Source organism: Cimex lectularius, unplaced genomic scaffold (genome assembly GCF_000648675.2).
Source record: "Cimex lectularius strain Harlan isolate CLEC.00 unplaced genomic scaffold, Clec_2.1 scaffold134, whole genome shotgun sequence".
Taxonomy (NCBI): Eukaryota; Metazoa; Arthropoda; class Insecta; order Hemiptera; family Cimicidae; genus Cimex; species Cimex lectularius.
In genome coordinates, this window is record NW_019392747.1 from 856,628 (window position 1) to 873,790 (window position 17,163).

The 17,163-nt window shown below is 34.1% G+C and overlaps 1 protein-coding gene across 4 annotated transcripts in view; it reads right to left on the reverse strand.

Annotated features, from left to right (window-relative positions):
• LOC106670214 (zinc transporter ZIP8-like) overlaps nucleotides 1-17,163 on the reverse strand; it is a 53,622-nt gene that overhangs the window by 17,884 nt on the left and 18,575 nt on the right. For 2 of the 4 annotated variants that reach the window (XM_014400327.2, XM_014400326.2), the window contains exons 4-5: nucleotides 8,116-8,241; nucleotides 6,289-6,369 (exon numbers count right to left, since the gene is read on the reverse strand). The exons of 1 other annotated variant lie outside the window; for it this stretch is intronic. In XM_014400327.2, the coding sequence (XP_014255813.1) occupies nucleotides 6,289-6,369; nucleotides 8,116-8,241 (207 nt within the window). The remainder of the gene's footprint in view (nucleotides 1-6,288; nucleotides 6,370-8,115; nucleotides 8,242-17,163) is intronic. One more of the 4 variants, XM_014400328.2, reaches the window with a different exon arrangement.

Sequence of the window (17,163 nt, forward strand, 5' to 3'; positions counted from 1 at the left end):
AATGCTAGAAAATTTTAGATTTAAAAAAATGAGTTTATGCAATGCTAAAAAATTTTGTATTAAAAAATGAATTTATATAATGCTAAAAAAATTTATATTAAAAAAATGAATTTATACAATGCTAGTAAATTTTAGATTCAATCAAAGTGTTTGTACTCACTCAAAGTGTTTGTTTTCCGTGTAGATGTGTCATTCTTGTCTGTCGTGTTGAGAATGGCAGTGAGATATTGCTGTTTTATGTCTATATACGTTGGATTTTGAAGGGGTGGGGAAGGAAGTCGGTATAGAAAGACATTTTTCTATAAGGCGTCGGCTTCTTTGAGGTGAAAAGAGCCGACGAAGGGAAAAAAAGTGTTGGTAATGGTTCGCCCAGATTATCCTTTCAGGATTATATGGAAAGGGATAAATAGGAAAAGGAAAGCTAAATTGTTGAAAAATTAGACTACGTAAAAATGTTTGATGTGTGGAATGTGATGATTGTTTTATATGTTATATGTTTTGAATGATGTTATGATGATATATGTATGTTACCGATATTGAATTTAATTAATTATATTGGCGTAGCTGCGACTGAGTTTACAGGTGTCTGTACTATGTGTAATCGATGGTAGTTTATCTGTGTTAATGTAAACCATTTCTATAAATGTGTGGTGATTAGTGACCGTTAGTCGATATTTATTTAGAAATCGTGAGATGCGGTCTGGTGTGAAGTAGGTTTCAGAAAAACATTTTCTTTATCATGCCAACGTTTCGATCTTTATTGAGATCATCCTCAGGGCCTGGGATTTACAAACATTGTTTACACAAATGTAATTGTTATATGTAAATGTTTGTAAATCCCAGGCCGTGAGGATGATCTCAATAAAGATCGAAACGTTGGCACGATAAAGAAAATGTTTTTCTGAAACCTACATCACACCAGACCGCATCTCACGATTTCTAAATAANTGAGTATAAATACTTTGATTGAAAATATAAAAAACATATTGTGCATTGTGTAAATTCACTTTTCCACATCCAAAATGTAACTGTTATATATAAACAATGTTTGTAAATCCCAGGCCCTAAAGATGATCTTAATAAAGATCGAAACGTTGGCACGATAAAGAAAATGTTTTTCTGAAACCTACATCACACCAGACCGCATCTCACGATTTCTAAATAAATATACATTTCTATAAAGTTACGTTTAAATTTATTTTGTTCTGTGTGTAATATTTTTGGATTGTTCATGTCGAAAGTGTGTTGGTGTTCAAATGGTGGGTAGCGAGTGCTGTAAGATTTTGTTTGGGTTTTTTGCAATCATAGATATGTCGCCTTTACTCTCTTATCCAGATATCCAGACGTATACTGTCTTTTTACTTGAAAAGTTACATACAATTATTGTTTGTAAAATTGATTAAAAATCCATATAAGTTTAGCGGTCATAATAGGCCATATTAATTATATCAATTAATTATTCTTTTTATGTAACATCTTGGTTAAGATGAACGTTCGTGAGGCATAATTTTTCATCTCAACCATGACCTTACATAAACAGAATAGTTAATTGATAAAATTGATTAAAAAGTAAATTTTAAACAAACAAGACTCATGGACGAGATTTTAAATATTGTACCTACTATTTAAAATGTTTAGACTTTGGATAAAATAGTGCTAATGATATTTACGCACCTCTATTAGTATGTTCATTTTTACCAGTAATTTCTTCTTTATTTATAAAATATAAATAAATATATTTAATATAAGTTTCCGTACATGTCTGTTGAAAATTCTCCGTTGCAAATGGATAACTAGCCGGCCAATTTCGTAGGATTATGGCCCTCTCGGGAGTTATTTTACTTTACAAGAAGAGGAAGCAATTTATTCGGATTAATTTCGAATAAAAGACAATCTGTGCCCAGCTTGATTACCTTATTGCCAGCAGTAGCAGAACACATTTTGCTTATGGTTTAAAAACAAATTCAAATAAGCTCAACTAACTTGGAAAATTTAAAATCGGTTATCTCTTTTAGCAAAGTTATGTTAATCTTACTATAGATCAAAAAAGGTGTGAAATATTAATTGCCTTTGCTACTACTACTACTTAAAATTTTTGACTAATCCCACCTTCTTCTTTATCCTCACACTACATAAAATAATTTTAAAAAACTACATATAGTAAATACATTAATAAACGACAAATTTTATTTTATATTAACTAACAGAAATACATTAATCACGTTTATTTTATTGGACATATTACGTAAATAACTCATCTCTTCTTCATGACACAATACACTGGCATGATTAATCTAGTTTTTGTCTTGCTGGTTGTTAATTAAAAGATGATCTCATCCACAATAATAAAGGACAACAAAAACGTCAACGTTATGGAAATTCAAGGTAAAACAATACCTTGCACACAATATAAATGCCGTTACTGGCTCTTGTCCCTGCAAATTATTATTCTTATTAATTGTAAAAGATAAATCTTCTTAAAATGATATACTCCGTTAAAACCAAAAAACATATTTTCCAGCAATAGCTATTACTCAAAAAGAACGATTAGCCGTATATATCAAAATATTTTCTTATTTACGTAACAAAAGTAAACAAACATAAAAAAAACATAATCATTTTGATTTATTTAGACTATTATTTTGTTTCTTTTGCTATCGTCAAAGCTATAATATTCAACTACATAAAAAATGATTATTCAGAAATCATGAGATGCGGTCTGGTGTTATGTCGGTTTCAGAAAAACATTTTCCTTATCGTGTCAACGTGTCGATCTTTATTGAGATCATATTCAGCCCTAGGACTTACAAATATTATTTAAATTTAACAAATAATGCAAAAAAATTGTATAAATTCACTTTTTTCCATATCCTACATGTATTTGTTAAATTTAAACAATGTTTGTAAATCCCAGGCCCTGAAGATGATCTCAATAAAGGTCGAAACGTTGGCACTGTAAGGAAAATGTTTTTCTGAAACCTACATCACACCAGACCGCATCTCACGATTTCTGAATAATCATCGACTAACCGTCACTAATCACATAAACAATTGTATTATTTAAATTTATTTTTTACAAGTTAATAAAGTTACTAAAACTAATATTTTTTTATAGATTTTATGAGTAAAAGTCTTCCAAAAATTATTCTTCTGAAATTTGACAGCTTAAAATAAATATTTATTTTTTAAATTAGAAAAAAATCCTTTTGAAATTGAAAATATTTTAGCCATTTGGTAACCAGTTTTAGTAGGTTTAGTTTAAACCCTCCAGAAAAAATTACACTTTGGAATCTTTTGGTAACAATGCTTGACCAAATGAAAACTCTTGAAGCATAAATCCATTTTAACAGCAAACATCTTGAAAAGAATCTACTTTACAATTTAATCGTTTTGACAAAGATTTTGGAAACAAAACCTTTTTGAAAATTTTCATATGTACTTCGAAATGTAACTTTTGGAAAACAGTCCATTTGGATATGAACGACAAGAAAGCAATATTCTTGGAATTAGAACCTTTGAAATAGTAAAATTTAAAATTATCCGTGTACAAATCAAGTTGAAAAACATGTACAAACATTTCAGCCTGACGATGAGTGTTAAATGCCCGAAATCCGGATAGCTGTTAAAACCAGTTTATAAGTAAAAGCACCCTTTCGAACCAGTGCACTACCTAGGCTCAAATCGGATATAATAAACCTAAATTGCACAAACCTGTCGCTTCCAAAATAAGCCATCATTCTTGTTTCAAAACGCAATTTGATTAAATTCCAAAATTTTGATCTCAAATATCTTAGCAGTCGTGAAGCAGTGGTTTTTATGTGTTTTACTATCAAATGTCTTACTGCTTTAGATAAAGAAAATTACTGATAGAATAAATTATGCTTAGTTTCATACTGCATCCTAACCATGGCCAAGGGATTTTAAATTTATAGGAACAAAACGAAAAACTACAACAAATTCAACTTTCTACGTTTTGTTCCTTTAAAAATCACTTTTTTATGTTATATTATTTTTGGCGAGATATCGACAATGCTTGAGGCCATAGTTAAAATATGAATTTATTTATGGCATTATTACGACCAGTCTACATGAATGAGATTTATATTTTACATAAAATTCTTTAATAAAAAAGTCTTGCAATAACTCAAAATTATATTACTTTGAATTAAACCAAACATGCTATTTACAATCTTCGTAATACAGCATTTACAATTGAGCTCTTGAGCTCAACAAATTTCTCTAATGATGTATTTGTTTTAATTATACAGGGTGAATTGCTACTCGTGCTACAAACTTCTCCAGTAGATTCTTCACCCTAAAATGAACAAAAAAGTTCATATTGTCCATGGTCCGNGGACCATGGACAATATGAACTTTTTTGTTCATTTTAGGGTGAAGAATCTACTGGAGAAGTTTGTAGCACGAGTAGCAATTCACCCTGTATATATATGAATTTCACTTCAACGGGTATAAATCTACTAGTAGACGATTGAAACATAAAGCAAATGTTCACTAATTGGTAAAGTTATTGGTCAAAGACGGCGTCTCGAGTCTCATATCTTATAAAGTAGATATATAGATAAACAGATAGATAGATAAAGAGAGAGAGAGGGAGAGAGAGAGAGAGAGAGAGAGAGAGAGAGAGAGAGAGAGAGAGAATCCTCAAACCTTAATTAGCGAGAATTTAATTATCAGACAGTTTCCAAGCATTGTTAAAATTGTAGTAGTTAATTCTTTTATTTTGCATTTGAATTGAATGATTACTACTAAACAAGAAATATTTAAAGCAAATGTGTTAAATGTGTTATTTTAAAACTAAAATTCTTGGTTTTTAAGTTGAGATTTCTTTGTGTAGGTCAGTTCACCAAGAAAGCCAAGACAGTTTTTCGTTCACTTTCATATAATTTATAGAGTCTCGGTGCGATAGAATGGACTATTTTCTAGGTCAACAATAACGCTCGATCGAGCGCCCTTTACAACACTTGTTCTCCTTTTCGGGCCACGGTGAGAAATGGTTCATTGGAAGTGCTCCCTCTCGAAACAGAAATTGATACTCGGATAAAATCATGAACTTTTTTCAATAGGAGAGATAACGATCCGAGTCGGTCATTTTACAACACTTGCCTGCCGAGAAAAACTTTGAAACTTTTTAACGAATGTCAATTTAACCAATATCTATATCAAAATGTGTCAAACTTAATAAATAACATAGGAATACTGGAAGGGTGATAACTTTTTTCATCAATGCAAAAAATAAATATTTACTAAATTCACTAATTTCGTGGTCCGCTTGACCAATTAATATATTACAAATAATTAAGTTTTTTAGTTGAGATAAAAAAGTAGAGAGAAAAAAATGGCAAAAAGGAGGGANCACTTGATCCCTGAAGATGATCACAATAAAGATCGAAACGTTGGCTTGATAAAGAAAATGATTCTCTAAAATCTACATCACACCAAACCGCACAAAATCTAGTCGGATTGAAGAAGATTTGGAAGTAAATGGGAAAACTTTTAACTTTGTTCAATAAAAATAGTTCGATAAAACAATTTCTACATATCACACCTTTGGGTGTAAAGTTTATTACATTGATTTAAAAATATTAAAGAATTGTCCAAACATTCATCAAATGGACTTTTTTCTTATTGAGTCTGTGATACAAAATTACCATAATTTCTAATACTTCCTCTTCACTCATAAAAAATATATATTTACCTTTAATTAATCAAATAAACGATAAATAACCTAAAGAATTTACTGTAAAATACAGTTCAAATTATTTGGCACTTCATATTCCAAAACAAAATCTGGTCAGATTGAAGAAGATTTGAATAATAAAAAATATATATTTACAAATATTATGGGCACTCTCAACACGACACACAAGAATGACACATCTACACGGAAAACGAACACTTGATCCCTGAAGATGATCACAATAAAGATCGAAACGTTGGCTTGATAAAGAAATGATTTTCTAAAATCTACATCACACCAAACCGCACAAAATCTAGTCGGATTGAAGAAGATTTGGAAGAAAATGGGAAAACTTTTAACTTTGTTCCATAAAAATAGTTAGATAAAACAATTTCTACAGATCACACCTTTGGGTGTAAAGTTTATTAAATTGATTTAAAAATATTATAGAATTGTCCAAACATTCTTCAAATGGACGTTTTTCTTATTCAGTCTGTGAAATTATCGTAGTTTCTAATATTTCCGCGTCAATCATCGCAAAAAAATTTCGTTTAATATTATTGTTAAAAGAGCCATTTTAAACTGCTTACCTCGTGTAGATGAAGGTGGTTTTCCTTCAGCATTGCGCTTTCATCGTCTTCATTTATACTTTTCACAATTACATCCTGTTTCTGAAAAAAAGCGGGCCTAATGAGAGGAAAAACGTTAAGCAGAATTTTTGGCGATAAAGAAAAAAACATTTAATGATAAACAAGAATAAAGAAAAAGCTTAATGGACCATTACACAACCCCTCACCATTGTCCGGTACTGTTTGAATCAACTTGTTTTGTGATGTATAACACAATTTTTTCCCGCGAGAAAACAACAGATTGGTCTACATAGTAAAGATTTTTTTTAGTCAGTAATAGAAGAGCAGTCGATAATTTTTTTTAGAGGATGTCAGATTCAGCTGCGACAGAACGTGCACCCCGGGGCCCAATTTACCCCTCCGGTTAAGCAACCATCGATGGGGTGACAATATTGGACATTTTGGAAAGATGGAGCATTTGTTTGGCACGGATGCGTAGCATAGACGATATGAGCCTTCCGGGATTTATAAAGGCGAACCTGTCAAACCGGATCCCATGAGTCACCCCACAATCCAATATGTGTCTGCGCAAACCTAATTTATTTGAAACTATAACCTAGCTCGTAAACAAACTACTCTTACCCGCCAAAAATAACCCTGGATGAAATCAAATTATCAGTTACATTCATCACGGAGGTTCGACACGTTTTCCATGTTCGTCCATCAACTGCACAACGGTTTTCGTACATTCCAATTTTGAAAAGAAAGCATGGTTGTGCTGAAAACTTAAATTTATGTTCCCTTGAATTGTCATTGGCAAAATGAAATATTATTCTGATTTCCAAGCTAATCATCAAAACCATTCAGAACATGAAAATATATCATCTTTGAGTGTTTGTCAAAGCGATAATTATTATTTAATTTTACAATGGAAAGTTTATTACCATCTGGACTAATTTACCCCTTTAATTGGTTTATATATTTCGAATAAATATGTGATTTGATGACATACTACACTGATGGACAAATTTAATGCACCACTCAATTTATTTAGTTTAAAATTTAATCCATTATCATTCAAAATTAGTTACAAAGTCCTAATGCAATACTCAGTATTAAAGGGGGCATTTTTTTTTCATTTGTGTTTGTTTTCTGATTTTTTTACTCAATAATAATTTTTTTGGATAAGTAATAAACAATTTCTTTTTAAATATCTTATTTTTTACAACCATATCTATTTTTTGTATGCAAAATATGAATAAACCTAAACACAAAAATTTAAATTGGTGCGTTAATTTTATCCATCAGTGTACGTTCTTATTACACACATTGTGATGAATTATAACAATTTGTAATTTTATTTTCTTTATGTATATTAATTACAGGATTAATATTTTGTCAAGAAGGGCAGAAAAATACCTGCCATATATATTTATATGAAAGTACGTGACATGATGTTGGGAAAGCCAAGGTGCAAACGTTTTTTCCTACTCTTGCCAGGATAAGAAGAAATAAATTTTCACTAGATAGAATAAACTAGAATTCAGATTGTTAAATTTATATGAAAATGCAATTTTAAATTTCTAAGAGAGAAACCAGTCTCTTTCCTTTGGTCTTTGAGCAAAGCCGCATTACCACAACGAGCCAGGAAATATTAAACTTTCTTACCTGCATACTTGTCATATTTGCGCTGACCAAAGAAAATCTTTAAACAGGAAGATATTTTTTGTCATAAGAATTTTTCAGATCTCTGGTCTCTTTTCTGCCTTATATTTTAAATAATTTTTGAACAATTTCTTTATCTTTTGGAATTTGGTTTATTACGATATTAAGCAGGTTACTTCTTACCTTTTGTTTGATCAATATGATTTTTGATAGGGACTCGACGACAAAGATGCCCCAGATGCTAAGCCACCCGAACAATGCTGTCTTAAGATACTGATCACGATCGACCAGAGTAGAAAGTTGAAAAGCCTAAAACGAACAAATTTGTACATTTTTATTCAAGACTGATATAATAATTAGTTCTGAGGGTGAAATTTAAGTATTTTACATTTCTAAATTATTAAAATGCATTGTTGTTGTTTTTTATTATTATAAATGTTCCATAATAAAAATAAAGGTGTTACAAAACGATTTTTAAGTTGATCGTAATTTTGTTCAACTACTTTTCAAACAAAAACTATATTTATTTTACATCTCGTTCGTTTTTCTTTTACGGGCAGAATCACTTGTAGTAGAGTTTTCTTCAAGAACAAGAATTCCCGTCCTTTATTACAATCTTTATTTTGACGATATCGATTTCTGGAGCTTCCGCTTCCGTTCTTCAGTCTTATTCTTCAAACATTATTTTGTGTTTTATTATTAGAATGTTTATATTTATTTTATTATTAATAAGTGTATTCTGTCGAGCACCTTCCTTCTTTATTTGCTGAAACGCGTAAGGTTAGATCTACACTGGAAGCGTATTCGCGCGAAAAATGAGCGAGCGATGACGGTGGTACCTTCCTAGAGAGATGATCAGGCGATGATGTTGGGATCTCCCACCGTCATGAGGGAAGTGATTTCTCTAGCGACATGATCGGGCGATGAGGGTGGGATCTCACTACCGACATGATCGGCGATGAGGGTGGGATGTCCCTAGTGACAGGATGGGGTGATGAGGGTGGAATCTTCTTACACATATGATCAGGCGATGAGGTTGGGATCTCCCACCGTCGTGATCGGGTGATGAGGGAAGTGATTTCTCTAGCGACACGATCGGGCGATGAGGTTGGGATCTCCCTAGATAATGATCGGGCGATAAGGTTGGGATCTCCCTAGCGACATGATCGGGCGATGGGGGTGGGATACCCTAGTGACAAGATCGGGTGATGAGGGTGGAATCTTCCTAGAGAGATGTTCAAGCGATGAGGTTGGGATCTCTCACCGTCATGATGGAAGTGATTTCCCTAGCGACACGATCGGGCGATGAGGTTTAGATTTCCCTAGCGACATGATCGAGCGATGAGGGTGGGATCTCCCTAGAGAGATGATCAGGCGATGATGTTGGGATCTCCTACCGTCATGAGGGAAGTGATTTCTCTAGCGACATGATCGGGCGATGATGGTGGGATCTCACTAGCGACATGTTCGGCGATGAGGGTGGGATGTCCCTAGTGACAGGATGAGGTGATGAGGGTGGAATCTTTCTACAGATATGATCGGGCGATGGGGGTGGGATCACCCTAGTGACAAGATCGGGTATGAGGGTGGAATCTTCCAAGAGAGATGATCAGGCGATGAGGTTGGGATCTCTCACCGTCATGAGGGAAGTGATTTCTCTAGCGACACGATCGGGCGATGAGGTTGAGATCTTCCTAGCGACATGATCGGGCGATGAGGGTGGGATCTCCCAGCGACATGATCGGGCGATGAGGGTGGAATCTTCCTAGAGATATGATCAGGCGATGAGGGTGGGATCTCACTAGCGACATGATCGGCGATGAGGGTGGGATCTCCCTAGCGACATGATCAGGCGATGAGGGTGGGAACTCCCTAGCAACATGATCAGGCGATGAGGGTGGACTCTCTTTCGCGATATGATCGGGCGATGAGGATGGATTCTCCCTAGCGACATCATCAGGCGATGAGGGTGGGATCTCTCTAGCGATACAGGTGATGAGGATGAGATCTCCATAGAGACATGATCAGGCGGTGATGGTGAGATCTCCATAGCGATATGATCTGGCGATGAGAATGGGCCTCCACTGAAGCGAGGCAGTCAGAAGTCCACAAGTAGCAATTAGCGTAGGTGGATGGTTTTTAATTGGTCTTTTGAGGGAGTGCATTAATCCATGCCTCTTGAAGTGAAGTCTCAAGTGAATTCCTTAGACCTTTATGCGCTTGAATCTCATTTACTAATGAAACAAAGGTCAACAAAAAGTTAAGCAAAGTGGGTGAGGGATATTTATGCTAAAGAATTATTAGCATTAAGGGAAACTAGATAAGAAATCTGCCAATACAATTTCGAATGTTTCGATTTCCTCCAAGACTGTATGAACAAGACTCAATAAAAAAATTAATTAATTGTTCCTCACCCAATATGTAACCAACTAACAACAACGAAACGAATTTTTAGTATGTAGAATATGAATAGACCTAAATACAAATCTGTCGATATCCATGGGAAGATGGCCGATGTGAAGCGACAAAATATCTAGAATCTAAGACGCCATCCGCTATATGCTTCCAGTGTTGATCCAGCCAAAACCTTGGAGTTTCTTGATAATCAATTTTACAGACATAGTGTGTTTCTAATCTTTTTATATACATTTTTGCATAAATTTTGTATTAATTTATAATAAATAATATTTTTATATTTTATATCCAACACTGATAATTTGGAGTATAGTTTTCTCCCCCTAGTATCTTTACGTCCTCATGTCTGTCATATCATGTTGTCTCTTTTGTTATGTGGACTTAAACCTGCCAGATTTAAACTTTCATATAAAAATTGTATTATTTTTCTTACATAGGTTTTTTTGGAGTGCCTTTTAATTTAGAGACTATTCTGCTGTTTTTTTCCTACGAGATATCCTATAAGATATCGTAAAAATATAGGTATTTATTCATTTTTTACGATTATTATTTATTTGCTCGTCTTCAATCTTTTGAAAATTATTCGACTCAATTAGGAACTTACAATTATTGGTGTCAAAATTACAAATTAATATTAAAAACGATAACCGATGTTTAAAAAATATACAATTTAATTAAAACATGGCGACACTGAACATCTCAACTCTGTGAGACATGGGCAAAGGATCGTGTCAATCCAACTTCGACTTCTCCAAACGCTCTGCCTTACTTCAATCCAATATATGGCAATTTACACCCAGTGACTTGGTAACTTAGAACAAAGTTTGATTTCCTGCCGAGAAAACCGCATTTCTACTATATTGGGTCTATTCGTGCAAAAGCCTGTTACTGAAAATTCTTTTGCGAAACAAGAAAGCTTAAGAGAGTGAACAAGGATGTTATCGAAATTCTGAGAGTCAATTAAAATTTCTTATTTAATTGACTAAAAATATCATTTTGTGGGAACTTTAAAGCTGAATTGTTAAATATAGTTAGATTAAATTCAATTGAATTTTATAATAATTTTCAGGCCTATCTTGACCAACAACACACAGGTGCACAAGTAGGGCTAAGGATTCAAACGTTTCAATATTTCGTTCGACAACTATAATTGATTTTCAGAAATTCTGCTCAAAAATCCTCACACCTTCTAAAACAGAAGTTGTAAAATTGTAAAAAATGTAAAAAAAATTGAAATCAATATTTCAAGTGTAAAATAAACTAAAAAGGGAAATTCAGATAATGAATGGTCCGGCGAGAATACAAACTAAAATCACAGATTTATATTTTTACAGTATTAATTAAGCAATTTAAAAAAATTAAGGAAATTATTTTAATATTGAAAACCTACGAAAAAAGTCGAGAGAAAAATCCCAGATATTAATAAAGTCAATTATGGTATAACATTCACACTATCCAATAAACACAAAAATTAAGTGATTATGTACAGTAAAGATTTCATAAATAATAGTCGAAAAAATGGTTTTATTTCAAAACTCGAGTCCTAGAAACGTCACAGAAAGTCCTCTCTAGTGATCCAATTATATCACCATTAATAATCATTAGTGCATAATGAGTTATTGATACATTTTATTGATTCACTTTTACTGTTACTAGGGCAAACCAACTCTGTTTAGGGGACCACGGTAGCCGAGTGGTTAGCATGAGAGACTCTCACGCCGCGGTCGTGGGTTCGATTCCCACCGTCGCCTCTGGCCCTTTTTTCCCCGATAACCCCCGATAACCCCCAATTTGAACACACAAGAATTCGTACTATGGCTAATATGCAAGATCATAAGGCCAATAAAAAAAAAAAAATAATAATAATAAAAAAAACTGTTTACATTCTGTAGAAGGGATCCACATCTGAGGTTGCATCAGGGATTAAAACACACACTTTCTTCGCCGGGATGTCGCCATTTTTTTTTTTAATTTTTAAAAATTTTTTTTAAACTGAGCATTCCAATTCTTGTTTGGTGTCCATCAGCCTATAATTTTTAGCTATTTCTGCAATTCACAAATCAATTGGAAGGACACCTGTTATTACGAGGGTCGTGTGAAATGATGTAGTTCTTTCTATATCCATTGGCAATTTCTATATATATTTCTCTTAACATTTCTTAGAAACCTCTTAAAATCCTTTTAGGCCTAAGAGCTTTTTATCGCCTCAGCCCATGTTAGGAGAGGGATTACTGCACCTTTGTATATAAAACTGAAGGCTCGTATCATATATCATATCCCAGATCCCAATACACTTTTACAGGACTTGCGATGTTGTTAATTGTTTGCAAAGTATAAATATAAAATCTACATGATCTTTCTAGCGAAGTGGTTCGGTTGATTTTTTTACTATCTGGAAATCTTCTGATTTCTGCCTGTTAATTAAACTTTGAAATTCGTATACGGTCCTCTTTGGGCGGGAGGAGTTTATGGGCCGACAAACAGCGAGGTGATCCCCGGCCCTCTGTGCCTTTTCCTGCTTTTTCTCTTCTTTCAAATACAGAATGGAAACAAAACATACAACACGTATATATATATATCACATCACCACAAACATAGATGTCTGGTCACATTCACTCCCCCAGAGTACTCGATATTCCTCGGGGCAGGGTTATAAGCAACCCCTTCCTTTCACGCTAATAAATTACTTTTACTCTCCAGACGTTCGTTATACACTCACCCCAGAGTACTCGATATTCCTCGGGGCAGGGTTATAAGCAACAAGGCAATTGATTCGGCAGATGACCTGCAATTGATTGTCCCAGGAAGACTGGAAATCTTAGGATATGATGTAGAAGTGGAACCTAATGAGAGCCTGTCCATAGTAGAGAAATATGTAAAGGAAAATAACTAAATATATTTTAATCCCGCGAAAACAAAATATTACATATCTAAAAATCTTCTGGCCGGAAAGCGACCGCGTATGGGCCCGTTATGCAAGGATAGAACGGTCGAGCACCTTTTCAATTGTAGAAGTCTTTATGTATATAGACGATATTTTGGCATATCATAGGACCTATGTAGAATATCATTTATTTCTTAGGAAAAGGAAAGAGTATTAATTAAATTCCAGAGGCGACGAGCATCGGAACAATCGTGTTATTTGTGAATATAGACAAAATACAACCCTCCATTAAAAATTGAAATTTGGGGTAAAGTTTTATGTTGAGATTAATATTAGGGTTAGAAACTATGTTGAAAATAATTGAATTTTGAGTCCACAATTTAACATTTTACAAAAATACAGTATTGTAATTTATTTTATTTTTTACTCTTCAATTTTGATCTAACAAAAATTAGCTTTATTATCCCCAAAATACCTTGCTTATTTAGTGAATAGTAACGTTTTCAATTTGTTGTTAAATTTATTTTACAATAAATTTTAAGTATTGTTAGTTAAATCGATTGCGTACCACTTCAACAAGAAGTACAAAGTACTGATACCAGAACTGGAAGAGTGGGCCATGAGAACACCACTAAAGGCAATTCCTACTGGTATACTGACGGCCCCAAAACCGATAAGGGAGCTGAGGGTCTTTGGGATGAACCGCAAGACCGAAATGATGGTAAACCTAGGCAAGTATGTTACACTTTTCATAGCGATTGAATAATGTGCCAGAGAACTAAAAAGCTAGGAATACATTCCCGGAAGATATCTGACAGCCAAGCAGCTCATGCGAGGCGAAGGCAAAGAATGTTTGGAAATGCATGGAGGCCCTGACGGAAGTCAGCGACACTATGACCTGACTTTGGCATGGGTGGACATTCGGGGCATAGAGGTTACGAAAAGGTTGACCTTTGGCGATAAAAGGAGCCAACATGGACTCTATGGACCCAGACATGGACTGCGGCCTAGTAGCCTACCACAGGATAAAATGGATCCTTAATGTGTCCGAACCCTGGTGGAACAATACCGCAGGTATAAGGCACGCGAAGAGATTCATAGAAGGACCATCCGCAAAACTTAGAAAAGAATTACTGAAAGGCAACCGCAACCGAACCAGGATTCTGGTTGGACTCCTGACAGGGCACTACCACTTAAGAAAGCACATGCACCGGATAGGAGTACAGACAGAAGAAACACAGGCAGATACTGCTAGGAAGAAGAGAAGACCGCAGAACATATGTTTCTGTGAAGGTGCAGGTTCTTGCAACTACGACAAGAAAACCCACAAGCAAGATCCTTCAGCAAGGAACCGCTGGTTAATACCCTGAAGCTGGCCAGTGAGTTTTAATTAACATAGGAGCACAATAGGTCTATTTAGATCGAGTGCAGTAGGCCTTATGGCCGCCTCTCTTATCCCTATCCATAAATCGATTGCTCGAAAGTACCCAAGATTTCCACCGAGCTTGTTGCCCCATTTTGTAGGCGTCATGATCTAACTACGTTCAAAAATTCTCAACCAGATCTGTTCAAAAAGTTTTAATTAAAAGAATATTTCAGTTTTTCTTAAAATCACTAATTATTAACATCTATAATATTTTTTTACTTTTCAATTCAATTCTTTCTGCTGCATATGTCGTATAAAGACTGTAAACATTGTGTAAATATAATTCGTAAAAACTATTTTATCATAACTTGATAATATTGTTATTAAGATCGATAGGTTGTTGTTGTTTTTTCAACTAATTACCCACTCGATTGGACAGACGGAGACAACCAACACACTTTCATAAAAACATTTTTCACTTATTGACGTGTATCGATTTCTGTTACTTAAAACAGCTCAAAGAGCACACCGAAATCGATACAGGTTGCTTAATAAAAAATATTTTTATGAAAGTGTATTTTTGGTCTCCTCCGTCTGTGGAATAGAGTGCGTAACAAATAATGTGAATGGTATGTAAAATGAATGTAAAATGTGAGTGGTTTTCGAGAAACAGAGTGTCACAAACTTAGCGTCTGACAAACCAACTAGTATAAGTTTTTCTATCAAATTTATCTTGCCAAATTTTTGTAAAAACATAATTTTAAACATAATTAAAATTGTAATATTCAAATTATCGAATTTATAAATAATAATTGTAAACATTTTACAAACAGAAATGCAGTGGCTAAGCGGGGTATTAATTCCACATGGGCTCCTATTTTCGAAAATGAGAACATCAATTTTGAAGCGAAAATAAACGTTTTTGAATCTACAATCAGAGCATTTGTCATGCTACGCCGCCCAGGTATGGTGATTTACCTCTTACTATAAAGTTAAAGAAGTGCTAAGAAGGAGCTTGAACTTTCTTGAAGAAGCTCTTAAGAATTCCGCCTTGGTATCCGGCAGCATTGTTACAATTGGAGACGAATACAGAAACTGTTCAGATTTTTACACTCAAATTAGGCTGTGACTGTGTGGTCAGGGTGCTGCCTATGTCCTCATCAAGATATCCAAAAATGGTTTCATGTGAAAATATCCGGTCTAACACTTGTTTGTTTAAGGAGGTGTCAAATGCAATGGAGCTGTACAAAATCAGTGTATTCAATGAGCTGCAAAAAGCAATAAAAAAGACACTATAATGTTTGTTTTGTAGTTTAAATAATAAAAATATTCCCTTTATAAAAATTTTAAATTTTTTGGAGTCGTTGATCGGTACATGTGGAGCAAACACTTAAATGTGCAAAGTATACGTTGGATTGTTAAAGTAAGGGGAGAAATTTTAAAATTACAAGAAACAACATTTGGTGCTGAAGATTCATATCATGTGCAGCATTTAAATATACCACCCCAGAAGGGATTTTGCATTTTATTTTTGAGATACTCTGGGATAAGAAAGAAATCGTTGGGAAAACCTGTTCTAGAAGGGTGTGAATCTTTGGCTTATATTAATGGGAAAAATATTAGTAATTTGTCTATTCATATTAAAAAGCTGAGTTAAGAAAAAATGTTACTTAAATTATTTCAATTAATTTTTTTTTTTTTTTTTTTTTGTGGTGTTTAGTGACCGTTAGTTAATGCTCATTCGGAGATTGTGAAAAACATTTTCTTTATCGTGCCAACGTTTCGATCTTTTTTCAGAAATCGTGAGATGCGGTCTGGTGTGATGTAGGTTTCAGAAAAACATTTTCTTTATCGTGCCAACGTTTCTATCTTTATTGAGATCATCTTCAGGGCTCAAAGTGTTTGTCTTCTGTGTAATTGTGCCATTCTTGCGTATCGTGTGGAGAGTGCCACTGTGACACGGCAAGAATGGCACAATTACACAGAAGACAAACACTTTGAGCTCTGAAGATGATCTCAATAAAGATCGAAACGTTGGCACGATAAAGAAAATGTTTTTCTGAAACCTACATCACACCAGACCGCATCTCACGATTTCTAAATAATTATCGATTAACGGTCACTAATCACCACACGTTTAGATCTTTATTGAGATCATCCCAGTCCCTGAAGCTGATCTCAATAATGATCGAAACGTTGGCACGATGAAGAAAATGTTTTTCTAAAACCTACGTCAAACCAGACAGCATCTAACTATCTCCGAATAAGATTTGAATTTTATTGTAAAGAGAATATTTGTATAATTTTGTATGCATTACTATTATTATTGTATATGTCGTCTCAATGGCAAAACTCCTCTGACGATCTAGAGAGACCATGTGCTCATAATGTGCAGCTATGGTAACTCGTCATCAATCAAAGTTCATATCTACACGTAGTGATATACGATTATTAATCTTTCCAAATTACAAAACTGTATCCGTCAGTATTAACGTAATGGTAAGAAGAACAAACGGGCTGGAGTTGATCAAAACTTGATCAACTTACCGACCGTAATTCATCATTT